Consider the following 16,212-nt stretch of genomic DNA (forward strand, 5'->3'; position numbering starts at 1 on the left):
TTTGTAGGATTTTTGATTGCCTTCGATTCTCAGTATCTAACGGCTGCACTTTGCACTTCTTCTCTCTCTCTCTCTCTCTCTCTTCTAGGTCACAGTTCTGTTCGTCGGTATCCTGGTGACCGGTGTGATTGGAAACTTGATTGTGTGCCTCGTGATCGTTCGCCATCCGTCGATGCGTACCGCCACCAACTACTATTTGTTCAGTCTGGCCGTTTCTGATCTCATATTTCTGCTGCTCGGTAAGATTGAACGTTGCTTGTAAAGTTCGTTTTGTTGGTTTTAGTTGTTTAAACATTGCAAATGGTAGCAATGGTACAATTCAACAGGATCCATCTAAATAACGTGATAAGATTGGTTTCGGTTTCAGCACCCCTTTTTGGAAATATTTTTTCCTCTTGGATCGTAACGACATTCGGGACATTCGGGGCTTGAACCAATAATGGGCATATTGTTGGCAATGGTGGCATAATAAATTATTAAAATAGCCAAGTCAATAGAATATTCTACATTCGAAGCGCTCAATAACTATATTACCATCGCATTCATCTTAAGTAAGTTAATTAATCATGAAAAAAGGGTTTGCGGTTGGGTTGCTAATGGAAAGTAGTTTTTTTTTTTCGACTGAAACCATCAACCTCAATGTAGGGCTCGTTTAAGATCATTGGCATGAATTGGATACCAACGATTCTTTTCACAATAAAGTAAAAAAACTCAAATGCTAATGAAAGAGCAAACGCTCATTCATTATGTGCACTGAAATAGATGATTGATTTCCACCATCGATCGATGAAAATTAATTGAAGTGGGTCGAAGTAATTAGACACTGGCGGTAAACCTGAGCCATGGAGCGTAAAGAGATCAACTAATCAAAGCAAGTACAGTTGATACAGTTTTGCAATTCATAATTCGTTTCGTTTGTTTATTCGGTGGTAAAATAACTACCAGAACTTTGCAATAACGTGTCAGGTAAAACTGATACTTCATCCTAATCAGTATATCATAAGCGTGATAGCTTTTTCGCCTGCAACCAAAAATAAAACTGAGCGATGGAAAACATACAAACATTGCTGTAAAATGTGTTTCGACGCTGACCCCCAGCAAGGTTTGCACCAGCTCTCGCCGGCCCTTATGTATTCCATGATCGTTGTGAAATGGTCTTAGCGAATGTGACAACTTTTCATTCAGCATTTCGACTTTACCCTCATCAAATTGAGTTATGCTTCACCGGTCGTGACCTCCTTGCGAAAAGCTGTCGGAACATAAATACAGGCGTCGGATGTTTTGTTTCCCGCACGGGGAGGGATTTCAAAGAAGAAATACAAAAAAAAAACTAAATACACACGCCAGGCGGTCCTGGCGTCCCTTTCGCTACACAATCCCTATTACTGTGACTTTAAAGCGGCTTTTGCGGTGTTTGCGTCCCAAGGCAAGGACGTGCAATGTGCAATGCCTACCGAAGGGTCGTGCTGGTCGAAACAGACGGACAGAAAATCACGTCCCATGGTGCGAATGTTTCCATAGTACCCTGCCACTGCCATTCCGCGCGAAGCTGGCTTTTCAAAAGGGGGAAGAATAACACGACACCAAACGGAATGAACGGACCAGCCAACCCGCAAACAGCACGACAGTGAACAAATATTTTGGATTTATAAGCTTTTCGCTGGCACTGGGACTGTTTTTGAGGAAAGGTTTTGTGTTTCTCGCACAGCGCAGGTTGTGAAAATGGGGTACGTCTTTCTCACTAAGACAAGTGGGGTCACTTTCGGACTTATGTAAGGCGGCATCATTCACATGAGTACACTGAACTTTGAATACCAAAACACAAACACGAAAGATCAGATCGGTCCAGTTGATAAACTTGCCGGCGAGTCGTGCTGTAAGTCGTCGGGTAGAATCTTCACCGATCCCTTTACGTTATCCTTTTGATTTTTTTTTTTAATCTTTACACAACATACAAAACCAAGCTTAATTAAAATACATCTCTCTGGAGCAGTGAGTGTAAAGAACTGCTTTACAAACTAGAACGGTTCATTTTATGATGCAGTGCTGTCTCTGGGACACCATACTTGTCCCATTCTCTGTTGACACAGCATATAGAGGAGGAATTGCTTTCCCTGCTCTGAACAGTGTGCATTTGATTAGAGAGAAGATTTAGTTCGCGGAAAACGGGGCCAATACCAAAACCACGCACAACTCCAATTACAAACTCATACACACATCCAAGCAGATCGTTTGTGGTACCATTGGATGTCGGTACGAGCCACAATCATGAGTTTTCCCCGAACTGTACCGGACATACATGGCATGGCAAACTTTGAATACAATACGCTATTGCTCGACGAATGTTATCGTTTATCGTTACGGAGTTAAATAAACTGGAATGTCAAGATTACGAACTTGGTGACGTTCTTCAATATGGTCACTTGCAACATTGTACTGGAAATGTATCTGTATCGAGAAAAAAGGCATTTCAAAAAAAAACTCATCCAGGGTAATTTATTTAGTAAAAAATCATGCAGCATTGTAAAAACAATCATTTCAACTTATCCCATGATTGCGTCGGGTGAACTTCGTATCAGTTATTTTTCTCAAATTTAGCAACCACATCTATTCTTCATTACTTTTGCGTAGATTGTAAGCTCATTAGTCAATTTTTTGTTTTGTGCTCCAATAGTATTGTTAAGGCGTTATTTGATATGTTTCTTTGCGCTTTCAATGTTCTTTAGAGTACAAAATGTTTTTGAGGATTCTTATTCAACACAGCATTGTTTCTTTTGATGTTTATGAATTTATATTTAATTTACATCAAAATTCACTGCACGTATAAAAACAAGTACATAAATTGCACGTGTTTGAGAAAAAAAATCATCCCTAAACATCACTCTGCTGCAACGGTAGTTTCGTAGAAAAACCTAAACATAGCAAAAAAGACATGCTGATCATATTTTCTAAATTATTCCCAACTTACATGTTACTAGTATAAAAGTGATTATGGTGTATATCAAGTTTGTGGAAGGTTATTAACCTTTTTTTCCCCGACCGCTTTTTCAACGGAACGAGAGCAACGCTCAAAGCGGAAGGTAAAAGGCTGTCTATGTTTCGTTGTAGCTCTCTACACCTCTAACGAGCTTTGATGTATTTCCGTGTGGTTTATGTTTTCAACTATCTCAAACTTACAGACACTGCTTCGCTTCATTAGTCAGTGTTGTATCTCGTTAACCCTTTTTGCCCCATCTCAACCGGTGAGAAAATCGCATTTCACTCGTATTACCCATCCTTCTGCTTCCATGCCGTTTGGCATGCTTCCTTAAAACGGGGCACAAAAGAAAACCACTTTAAATTAGTCAAAGAAACCGCCCAACCTCAAGCTCATTGTATCGCAGCCAACTTCTTCCTTTCCTATTTGGAACGCGTAGGACGCGTGCTGGGAAAAGTACGGCCCGCCATGGCCGACCTGCAGGCTACCTAACCGCAAACCACCAACCAGGCAAACAGTTGACGAAACCTGTGCGGTCGGCTTGCTGTGCGGTTTGCATCCAAATTCGACACGAATCGACTTATCGGCTGTTCACTGTCGTCTGCAGGACGTGGGTCGTAGATTGTTGTGTCTGCCAAATGAGGCTCGTTCTGGACTGTCTTGTTCGTTTAGCCGCAGGGCATCGAAAGGGACACCAGAAGCTTGCGGTGCGGTGAAACGGGCACCGATGGGAGGGAAAACAGTGGCTCCATAATAAATTGAAGCCGAACATTTTATGCATTCATTTGCACGGTATGGCCAACCAACTCTCCGGCGGAGGGTTTTAATGCGGCTCAAACCCCTGTCTTGGTTGAGCGAGTTTAACGAACTAGTTGATTTGCAGGTGTAAATTGACCGATGAAGGTTGGATTATGCCAGGAGGCTCATTCATCAATTAGGGACAGAACATTCCACTTGACGGTGTTGCGCTTTAAATCGGTAGGCGTAAAGCTTTTTGTTATTTTAAGTTGTAAAAATGCGTAATATTTAATAAATAAAAACATTCAAATCCTTTCTTACTAAATCAAACACTGTAACGAACAAAGTTTGAGAGCTAAATGATTTGGAGCGCTTATCCGCAGTTTTGAATTTGCTGCATTTTATACAAAAAAATATTTTTTACAAAAATATTGAAATGAAGTTAAAGTTTCTTCCGGATGTGCTAAATGAGGTAAAAAAGCTAAAGTCAAATAAGTGATATTATATTATCAGTATCACGTTATCAATAATTTCGGCTTCACTATAAGTTCACTTAAAGTTTGTAATTGAAACATACCTTTAATAACTTTAAAACCTCAGCTAAAGCCAAATTTTAAATAAGATTATTTAAGGTATAAGTTAAAATATAGGTATTATACAAATAGAAGGTAAGCAACATTTTCTTTTTTGTTTAAACTTAAATTGTAAATAGAAACGAGTAGAATAAAGTGTTTTTTTTTCTTATAACTGTGAAAACTTTCCTTAACTGTCTCATTATCATCACCTTTAAACGATAAGTTTTTAGCAGCAATTGTCACGTTGTAGTGTCATCTGTTTAACGGCGGTAAAAAGAAATATCAATACTTTAACAACAATACCACTTATTTGCCACAACTGCTTCACAGGCACCACCGCAAACACCGCGTACAACCTTTCGTCTCCACATTGCTCTCTAAAGAGACATCACCATTAATGGCAAGTTTCGGCAAACACTTAAATCAACCACCGCAGCTGCTACTTTTCTATCGCTGCTGATCCCTAATCGCTCTACCATAACCGCACTAATTGCCCCGCCCTGCTTTCGGGGCGGCTAAGGCTACGATTAATTTTGCCACCGTCCGTCGCAACGGGCTTTGATCCTTCGTACCGCTTCGCGCCCCTGCTTCCGAGCGTTGGTTTCAATAGCGGTCTGGAGCCTTCTCAAAGGCAAACCAACCACCTGAGCACCAGCGACGGGTTCTGGTTGTGTTTGGATCACGCTGCCACGGTCACGCTCCAGCTTTAAGGTTGAAGTGGGCCCCATGGCAGCCGTACCACACTGACAAGACGCTGATGATGCCGATAATGAAATTGTCGACCTTCCGGGAACGATAGCCGATAGCCGAGCGCCGGTGATGAAGTGGACGTTGTTAGCCCGGCTGCACTCCGAGCCGCCGGCAAAAGGATCGATGCTGGGGTAAAAACGTTGGGCGCACATAATTGATCACGTCTCATTTTCACGACACGGACCACGGAGGTGACCGGTGCCTCAGGTTCCGTCCGGTAGGGCCTCATTGTGCCTGCGTTTATGGTGTGTTCTACAAGAACACTCAGCGTGAAGAGGAGAGGAGGAGTATGCTTTGTTCGGTAAATGAAGTCATCAACCAACTGGATACAGCGAGGGCAAAGAACCGCACCATTCGACGAGTAAGGATTTGTCCCAAGACGCATAGATTCAAATTGATTGCAGATTCAGAGCTTTTGCTCTGCCATGATCAAATTATGATCATTGGCATGAGCTGGTATAAAAATAACTGTTTGATGGCGGTATTGGTTGTGATTTAAATCTTCATAAATGATCAAATTTCAATATGTTGGTATATCAGTAGATGTTATTCAAAATACCAAGTACCACAAACAAGAACACAATATCTGAATTGTACAACTCATAAACGCCAATCTACTTCATTTAATCGTTTCAATGAGATTCCTTATGAGGAGCTCTGTTATAAATGGCCTTAACGCTTACTGTGCAATAGAATGTTGGAAATGTGCAATTTTCACTTCAATCAACACACTCCATAGACTCAAACGTTGCACTTCATGTATATAATAATGTGATTCGTTTTGTTATGACATTTTCAATTGCGTCTGCCAACACATTCCATGGCAGTAGCATCAGCAGCAGCAACTATCCATCGCAATAAAATGAACATTCCAGCTTCCCTGAAGTCATTCTAGGCAGTACTTCTGGGCACGAAAAATGCACAAAACGATCAACAGCATGCAACGGAAGCTCGGTAGCTCAACAGGTTCGTCCGTCGCACGGTACAGCGGTACACTCTGCACGTTCCGACTATCATGCCCCAAGGGACGGCAAAGACTAAACACAGGCCACAGAGCAATATGGTCTCCACTTGTTTCCATCCGAACATTCACAGCGCGCCGAAAGACACGCACGAACAAGATGCTCAGTTCTGTCGGGTGTGGTCTCGCCTTATGGATTTCTGCGCCTTTTCTCTGCGTATGAAGCTACGCCGGCGAGCCCAAAATTCCAATTCAATCTTCCCACTTTCATTTTAATGGAAAGGCAACTCAAAAAACCACCTACCGGAAACACTTCTCGCGTTGCGTGTCCTCAATTTTCTCAAAATGTGAGCGGGCGGCTGCCATCCTACATACGCCAGATCGCTTTTCAATTTTAATTGGAAGAGCCATTCAACAGCCACAGAGCGGAGGGTGGAGGGGACTGGTTCGCGTTTACTTCAATTACTCCATGCAACGCTACGAGGACACTTCAACACGTACATTTAAGCGTTTTTCGGCTTTGGCTTCATTTCCGGTCGGTTACGTGTGAAGAACCCATCGGCCGGACGTTTGTGCGCAAATCCTTTACCATCTACGGTTATTACTTAACCCAAGCCGTATATCAATATTCCTGTTTTGTTTCGTCACTGCGAGTAGAGATGCTCGGTGCGTAGAAAAATATGCGTAGGAAATGGGTTCAGCTTTTTGATAGGTTTCGTGTGTCTGCGTTCAGAATGTGATGCTCACTCTGAAACGGGGATGTTACCGTGTGACAAAAACACTGATTTATTACGCCGTGCAGATGCTTCCTTTCGAGCGATAAAAATGAAGCGAAATTAGTAGTAATTGGCTGAGCCCTCAAAATATTCTAAGAAAACTTTACAGAAATACCTACTACAAAGGAAGATTACCATAATAAAAATAGCACGATTGGTTTTGAAAGGAAATTTGCAAAAGTACGCGAAAAAATGCTTCCTTAAATTAAGACAAAAAACTGTCACCTGCCTCCTCAAAACATCGTGTCGTGCATGAACCTACCAGCTTTAATTCTGCGGAATTTTAATAATAACCTCTTTGTTGTGGTTTGAATGAAATTGTTACTCAGTTACTTTAGTCATAATTACACCCAACCCTTAGGTGGAGTTTTTTTTCACAATTCTCACTTCAGTTTAACATAGTCAGCAGTAGACTTTAATGTAATCGTTAAAATTAAATGTTTTGATTTTCTGAGCTCCCCAATTGGATTAGCTTTATTTAAAGGAGCATATTCTCCAGGAACATTTAGCATCAATCAACATGCTTGCGGATAGGAAGTACAAAACAGTAGCCCAAACAAGCTTACGCATCTGGGAACTTCAAAGGCGACATGACATCGGCAGTGGAAAGTTTCATACCACGGATTAACAACGACTTGTACGGTGATGGGTAGGGGAAACACAAAAACACAGCACATCTTGTGTTACCACGTAAAACCGATCGATGAAAAAAAATCACGCACGCATACGCTACACTGGCGTGCTACGTATAAACTTTTCCGTTTTGAGGAAGCTTGTCGGATGGATGAAAAAGACGCATATGAGACAGTTGCTATAAAAAAAAGGTGTAATCAGATGCAACAGAAAACGATAGAAAATGTGGAGAAGCATACAAAACAAAAGATAAAACTGTAAAGCAAAAACGTGTCGTATTCCGGACAGCTGTACGCCCTTCCCGGTAGCGTACCCGGTGGCTACATGTGCCCAATTAATGAAGTACTGGGCTGCTCCATCGCCCCAGAAGGCACATATGTTTGAGTGCACTGATGTGAAATGCTTCACTTGCAGTTTTCGTCCGGAAACAAGCTGCACTTGTAATCAAGCAGTAAAGTGTTTCAAAGTTTGACTCTGCATCGAGCTTGAGTGGTAGTAAAGTTATCCCTTTTTGTTCATTAAACCACATAAACCGCTATAGCACAATGTTTTAAGGAAAGGTGTTTGTTAGTGTGACTTATATCGTACTCCTATTGGTGTATATTTCAAAGTAAAAAATAACTTGCCTTGTAAGTAGCTTGATGCTGCCATGTGCATGGCAATTCAAAGCATAGATATCAAATGAGAATCCCGAAAGAATTTGGCTCGTGCCTGAAAAGTAATCGAAGAATCAAATAAATTGTTAAATTCTTTATTGTTGACTAAGTCTCTATCAAATGAATATAGAACACGCATTTCATCCATCTGTTAACATTTGGGTCCCATTCAAATCGGCTCTTCCCAACAATACCACAACAGCCTGTACGGGAACTGTTTCTCCGGATCTTGCAATAGGAACTGTCACCAAAGCAAATTATCGGCAGCGACGTCAACGCCGAATCATACATACTCATGCATACATAATACCACCAGTAGTAACCCCAATTCCGAGCACATCCCACGAGATACGCGTCACGTTACGCGCATACATAAATAATCCGAAACCCGCCGACGGGTCGTAATCAAATAACAGCTTTATGTTATTGAATACCATCGGGCGGATATTGGTACCAGTTGGCAGCAAAGTTTGCCAGGGAAATCACGTGAACACTATCTGTCCGCGCTTGCGACATGAAGCATGAATTTTGGTGCTTTCGTTTGCGTGGATGAGTTCCTACCATTCTGCACTGCTATGGGGGAAAAGGATTAGAGCACCTACAAATAGCTTCATTCGGCGGAACTAGACAACCATTCAGAGGAACCGCAGGAGCGGTAATCAGTTTGCGGCAAGAACAAACGCAATCAGTGCAGAATCGGATAAAGGGTGATTTGATTTCTACGAAAAGTTGTCAAAATAGACTGGAAGTGTTGCAATTTGCAGTCATGCAGACCGCTGTTAGAGAAGCTAAAACAAAAGCAAAACACATTAGTATTTTTTTAAGCCGTTTCCACTTGAAACCACCATCATCCACTACTGCCTCGTACCGATTACGGTTGTATGGTTTCTATTGTCATGATATCGTGTTCCAGAAATTGTTTATGCTATTCAAAGTTAGGTTTAAAAAAGATTAATGACGTGGGAATTTCGGGTAGTAGCCATGAAATATACAAGCGTCAAGTTACCCACACTGAAGTGAATAAGCATTTTTTGGCGCCTTAGTGCCTGGCAGAAGAATTTATTTGCTCTCGTTCGTTATTTGGATCGACGGTTTCTTACATTTGCCTAAAGATTCGTTGCTAGGTGCATTTTATCAAAAATGAAAGCTCCAGCAATAAAAGTCACATGAAGCTTTGTGAGAATGAAAAAGTGTGAATATTTCAAGCTAAGAGACGGATTAAAGGTTCTGATTGTTTTGATTGTTTTGCATTCTGCCGAATTTTTTTATGGCATCGACCAAAAATTCCCAAACGAATCACAAAAAAACAAACAATGTATTGTATCCGAAAGGTTTAGGTAGTAGTAGTAGATTGTTTGGATTGGTGATAGTTTATGTAATTATTTTTTACACCAATTTTTTTTTCTTTCGTGATAATGGGTTCGACCCTTGAGCTTTCCTCGTTGAAGTTTTCTGTTTGACAATTGCAGGATTTTTAGATTTACATTAAATATATGCTAGCTAAGCTCATCAACCTAGCTTTGCAAAATAAACTTATTAATATATCATTATATTATATATCAATATGTCATATGAGCCGGTCTCGTACTACAGTCGTCAACTCGTACGACTTAACAACATGCCCGTCATGGGTTCAAGCCCCAAATGGACCGTGCCGCCATACGTAGGACTGACTATCCTGATATAGGGGGATCAATAAGTCACTGAAAGCCAAACCCACAAGTAGTGTGGTACACGCAGGCGTTGACCGGCAATGGTTGTTGAGCCAAAAGAAGAAAAAGAAGAATATATCATTAAATATTTGCAAACCATAACTAATTACTAAGCCTACAATTTAGCTTATTTTTATGACAGACTACTGATCGATTTGGCGTTTGAAGTTTGATTAATTTTCAACTTTCGTGCTATTTTCTTCAAACACTTTCAATCATTTCTTTAATTGTACACATATTTGCAATCATCTGAAGCTCGCTTGAATTAAACCATGGAAGTATTAGTTATCATTTTAAGGGTACAAAAAGTTTTGGGAAAATTTTCTCTATTGACATACATATTCAGTATTCATGGAAGTATTAAGTGATAAATAAAGTAATTTGTCATGGAATACAAAATAAACAAAAATTTGATTTTAAGATTCTGTTTCTGGCAAACAGCATACGCGCTCATTCATTTTGGCTTTTAAGTCACATTTATTAATTCAAATGCTTACTTACAAAAGGACATTTAAAAAAAAAAATCTCCATTTTTTAAGCATATCACCAATTCAACTCCTTCCCGTTCTCTCCCATACAGGGCTCCCGTACGAGATCAGCCTCTACTGGCACCAGTATCCGTACAATCTCGGTTTGCCCTTCTGCAAAATTCGCGCACTCATCTCGGAAGCTTCCACCTACGTCTCGGTGCTGACCATCGTCGCCTTCTCGATGGAGCGCTTTCTTGCCATCTGCCACCCGCTGCACCTGTACACCATGTCGGGGCTGCAGCGGCCGGTGCGCATCATCGCCGGCCTGTGGGTCGTCAGCTTGCTGAGTGCGGTCCCGTTCGCCATCTTCACCGACATCGATTACATCGCTTATCCGCCAAGTGAGTTTTGCGTGTCCTGCCGCCAGCCGCATCATTTCTCTTCCCTGCGAACCGTTATTAAACGTGAGCGAAACACAACCACACCCTGCCATTGGCTCTCCATTTTTTTTTGTGTCTTTCCTGCTTCGCTACATGTGAACGGATGTGTGTGCTGGTGTTTGGGTATTGCTTCATTTCTCTACATTTCACAGCGAACGAGAAAATCCTCGACTCAGCGTTCTGCGCCATGCTCAGCAATCCGGAGGGATTTCCACTGTGGGAGCTGTCGACCTGTCTGTTCTTTGCCTTTCCGATGCTCATCATGGTGGTGCTGTACGGGCGCATGGGGATGCAGATACGATCCCGCACTCAGCGGACGGCCGAACTCGGTGAGCTGCTCAGGGCTGCGCCGGGCTTTGCTCAACCAAAGCAACTCCCCGGTCCCGTGGCTACTCCAAGGGGTAGTTTGCCGGGTAGCATTGCTCAACCTCATCCGCTCAACTCGACCTCGCTGTTTTTTTTTTTGCTCATTTTTTATTTTTGCAGGCGTTCGCAACGGATCAGTTAATGGACCATCGAGGATATCACAGTCACGGAAAGCCATCATCCGGATGCTGGGTAAGTGTAGTAGGTTACAAGTCATTCCTCCGGCCCTGCTGCAGGCGCACCGGTCGCGGGCAACGAGACCGTCGGATTAGGGAAGCATATTTCTCGCTAGTGAAACCAGGTGTCGGTACGTGGATGGCGTACGGTCGATGTGTTTCATCGCTGGCAGCTTAACACGGGCAGAGCTGCCTTTTTTCTGACCTACTGAAGCATCCGTTGTCGATTGCCCGCGGAATAAGCGCAACGGGAGGGTACGCTGTGCGGAGAAAACCGCTCGATCAGTAGCGTTGGGTAATCGCAGTCAGCAATATTTTTAAATTGAGTTTTACTTCATCAAGCAAACTGCAATTTGTGGCGATACCAAATGGGAGCAATTTTGTTGATGGATCGCTGATGGGAACATTTACAGCAGCAGCGAAAATGGTATCAATCTTTTTTAAATAATTTTCCTGTGATAATCAATAGTATGTAGAGGTAGTTTCTTCACAGTTTTCATAAATATTTTTTGATTCAGAGTCTCGTAGAAGACATCAAACAAAACCTGAACATGTTTCCTTTACAAATTGATACAGTTTTTTTAAATAAAAATATCTTAAAGTCAATTTAAAAATACTTCTAAAACAAAATGAAAATTTTAAAAGGTGTGGCTTTCAATTTCTCTGAAAATTGGTAGCGTTTTTATTTATTAGAAGGATAAAATAACACTTTTTCTTATGGAAGTACATTCGCAATAAGGCAACAGCACAAAATTTTCTATTTTCTCCATTGAGACAAGGTCATCCTTGCCTTTGTAGACTTCATTCGCAAAAAATAGTATAAACACTTATTAGAACATTACCTGGTCACTTGTAATGGTGCATAGCAACAGGAGATATACAAACATTCTTCCACAACTCGCACACGCACACCTGCGTTCGCTTTAACAGCGCCATAGCAATCATCACATATCCGGTCACCAACGTTGCCCATTTCAAAGACCATTCTGCAAGCCATAATGGTGGCGAAAGGTCAGAGCGATAGCGATTTCAGCCGAAGTAGCCCATCGCTGGCCAAGAGTTTGCTGCCGCTGTTAACAGTGATGATGTCTCTAATGGCCATTAATTTCAATTGTACCGACAATGAGCGGCTTTCAGCTCTTGGGTACCTTTATTCCCGCCTGTTCCCTTTGAAGATTAACACCTGTGGCGACCCTCGGGACAGTGCGATAAAACTCGATTACAACAATGATGGGTAAATGGTCTGAAACTCATCAACACTTCGGAACAGTGGAACAGAATAATGTAAATGTTTTTTAAGTATTTCAAAATTATTGTTGCTTTACCAGTGGAACTAACAAGTTGTTTGTCATACAAGAGTTTTTGAAACAAACCCTCCAAGTTTAAGATGCTCAACAAAAGCATTCGTAATGGATGTGTTTGATGGAATGCAGATCTCTGCGGCGCTCAAAGAAAAAGGGTCAAGCCATCAATTCCAGCGCCCCTCTCAGCAAACACATCTGACGACAACTTGAGCACGACCGTGCAAAACGCAAGGCTTTCCTTTTCTTTCGATTCACAGTGATTGCCCTTCGCGGGTAACTGTACTTCCTGTTTTTGTAACGCGATACGTTGTACCTATCAGCAGTTCACACTGTAACGGGTTTTTCCTTACTCAGTGCCAAGAATCAGCACGTGCTGTCAGGATCACCCGTACACATGCATCCACTCCGCAACAAGCTATAGACATGCTGAAGCGTACACTACGGTGTTCTTATCAGCGAACAAGGAGCTCGGCCATGAATCTCAAGGTGCAAAAATTGAATGGCCAACATAAATCAACACAGCAACCGGATACAGGAACGGGCAGGATATGAACCGGCGGAACTGCAGGGGCGTTTGCTATTCGGTTGCGTTCCCTCCACCACAGCGCTGACGATGACAAATGATCGTAATTTTTAGGGTGCTTCGCCACTTTGCCGGCCACAACGCTAAACAACGACATCCACTATCGCACAAATTTTGGGGGCACAATGTGTTTGGCACAATGTACATTTTGCTCTGCGGTTAAGATGCTTTCCGGGTGACATTTTGGTAAATTACTGTCCTCAAAAGATGACAAAGACTGACAAACGCTGTCAACGGAAAGTTAAACCGATGGGCCTTTGCTGGAATTTTCCAACTATCCCGGGCGCTCGTGCTGTGCTGGTCTCAGTGTTTAGCAAGCAGCGCAAACACTCGAAGCAACTTCAAAATCACAAGAAAGCACATGTGCAGCAAATGGAGCTGTTCTAGAAGGTCATCGTCGTCGGGGCGTGTAATAAGCGCAAACGATGTACTTGTAGAGAGTATCGAACCATGTGGTGTTGTTGTCAAGTGTTCGCTCTGCCTGTTGTAGAGCAAACACCAGAACGATGACTGAACGCAATGCAACTCATTTCCCAGCTGCGGGAAACAAATTCTAATTTTCCACCCCTCGCCCACCATAAACCGACGCGCCTTGGACCCGCTATGGTCTCCTTTAATCAAGTCCCTGCGCCACATTTGGCTGCGAGGGGATGAAAACATCGCACAGCATTCCAGGAGTCGAGTGAAGTATTTCGTTGCCTCCACTCTCCATTCAATTTCAATGCAAGCAGCAGCTTTTTTGTTGTCCGGGTATTTTTTTTTTTCATGCACGTTTTTCTTCTCTGTTCTCATTCGCTCTCTAGCTGCCGTCGTGATAACGTTCTTCGTCTGCTGGGCGCCCTTCCATGCACAGCGGCTACTGTTTCTGTACGCGCGCGACTGGCAACACTTCAACACGGTCAACACGTGGCTGTTCTCCGTGGCCGGCTGGCTGTACTACGTTTCCTGGTGAGTATAACCCTCCTTTCCCCCACCGTGCCAACCTTTGTCTTCTGTCATTTTCGTGCATATCCGACGTACACCCCCCCCCCCCCCCCTCGTAATCCCTACCAGCTGGGAGCGGACGTTGTTAATTGTTTTGCAACCGACCCGATGTTTGTTTGCCATTATGTTGGTCGGTCGAAAACCAAAGTTTGTTGACTCCGTTTAGATGGGGGTGAGGCTGACCCGCTGGAGGGTGAACATTACATACTGAGCGACTGTCACTTCATCACTCGCCGGTCAGCTTTACGGCGTTGCTGACGAAGATGCTGCGAGTCTGCGCGTAAGTCAGTGAACCTTTTTGTAGTTTAGCTGAGTTGTTGGGTTGTTGGGGTGTTTGTCTCCGTTGTGTTTGTCTCGTGCTAAGCTCCGGTACTCCCCGGAGCCCGGATGTCCCTTTTTGTGATGGTAAACGGTCAAGCTATCGCTTATTTACCAAGGTCAGTCTTCTGTGTACATATTGTCGTTGGCAATTTCTTCGAAAACTGCTCATGTTGATGGTGATGCGATATATTTAGATTCGCTTGTGCCAATTCTCCACACTTCCTGGAAGTCTTCAAAAGGTTGAATAATAAAATCGCTTTTTTTATTGGATCCATTATTCCTCCGCCATGGAAGGGATCAGTTGCCAGTGTCAAATGGAGCTAAAAGATTTTCGATTGCATCGGAAAAGTACAATCAAAGATACAATCGCTGTGTTTGATGCAGGGTTCGATGGGCTGGGGTCGACGATTCGAAGACTGCAAAGGCTGGGTTCCGTGTTTATTTTTGAACCTAGAGAAAAGCGACATGCTAATAAATTTGTTGACCTGAGCAGCATGGATCATTGGAAATGCTTCAATCAATGCATAGCTTTCGTTGAAACGTAGTCGTGTGTTGATTTTTTTTTTATGATGATATTTCAAACAATAAAGTTGTCCTAATCGTACCGGTACGAGACGGGTCCGTTTTTCGGTTCTTACTTTTAAAACTAGTCAATTTTGAAATAATGAACCCTCTGTTCAGCAATCGATCAAATCTAGAAATAGTACAGCCAATGTTCATACTGTCAAATACAGGCTGGTAAACCCAATAAACAACTGTCCTCTTGCTTAAAACAATAATAATGCTTAAAACACCGCTGTCTACCACTTGATAACATGCCACCTAGTGTAAGCTACACTGCCCACAAAGTGGTGTCCATTCAAAAGACGCAACATGTTCAAACAAATTTAAAATGGCACTCTCTACCATGCTCTATTTTTGTTTCAAAAATCATTTTACACGCTTTAATTCCTAGCCACAATCTAACTTGCTGCTTGTGGAGCATTGAAATTTGCTCGTTTGTGCTCTCCAAAACTTTCCTTTCACCTCTACCGGCTTCAATAGAGCAAGTGGACGGCTTCGTATCGTAATGAATTTTCGTGGAATTTTCGCACCAACATTGCCAAAATTATGGCCGCTAGTGTAGGCCGTATTCTACCATCGTTGATATTAATGATTACGTCGAACGCCAATAAACTTCTTGCGGCCAGCTAGCAAGTCAAGAGCGCCCACATTGCCCTAATGACACGCCGTCTAATGAAGTTTGCTCATTCGGCGTGACGATGCGTGACCGATTCATACGCCAATTTGCTATCAATATTTCCGAGCTGCTGCTGCTGCTGTTGTTGTGCACTGCAGCTGTTGCACGATTAACGGTCGACCAGATTCCCACCGAGTTCTACCAAATTGTTGTTCAAACTGGTCCCAAACTGGGTGACCTCTAATCACGGATTTAGCGGCACTAGAGAGCGGCAGGGTACGAGTGAGTGAGAATTTCTCACAACTTCGAACGCGAGCTGTGGCTGCCTGCCGAAGATAAACGGATGTTGATGTACGGTTCTGCGAAGTTGGGAAGCGAATTGCGGCTTTACGATTATTATGATTAGTATTACCATTAAAGCGGGCAACACATCACGCCTTTAGTGGTACTGTACGAAATGGTACAGTTTCATTCACACCTGCACCGAGCCTTCCGGGAAGGGGACGATTTTGAGTGATAAGCTTCTGAGCGGTTTTATTCGAGACCGAAAGTTTTCCAAAACTGGTTTCGCTAGAAGTTTGACACTCTACGCCTAGGAGTTGGAGGTCCA

At 42.7% G+C, this 16,212-nt stretch overlaps 1 protein-coding gene across 3 annotated transcripts in view; it reads left to right on the forward strand.

The window, feature by feature from the left end:
- LOC121589535 (neuropeptides capa receptor) overlaps nucleotides 1–16,212 on the forward strand; it is a 53,799-nt gene that overhangs the window by 21,909 nt on the left and 15,678 nt on the right. For all 3 annotated transcript variants that reach the window (XM_041908530.1, XM_041908531.1, XM_041908532.1), the window contains exons 3-7: nucleotides 89–239; nucleotides 10,359–10,649; nucleotides 10,841–11,017; nucleotides 11,175–11,246; nucleotides 13,921–14,065. In XM_041908530.1, the coding sequence (XP_041764464.1) occupies nucleotides 89–239; nucleotides 10,359–10,649; nucleotides 10,841–11,017; nucleotides 11,175–11,246; nucleotides 13,921–14,065 (836 nt within the window). The remainder of the gene's footprint in view (nucleotides 1–88; nucleotides 240–10,358; nucleotides 10,650–10,840; nucleotides 11,018–11,174; nucleotides 11,247–13,920; nucleotides 14,066–16,212) is intronic.

This window comes from Anopheles merus, chromosome 2R (assembly GCF_017562075.2).
Source record: "Anopheles merus strain MAF chromosome 2R, AmerM5.1, whole genome shotgun sequence".
Lineage (NCBI taxonomy): Eukaryota > Metazoa > Arthropoda > Insecta > Diptera > Culicidae > Anopheles > Anopheles merus.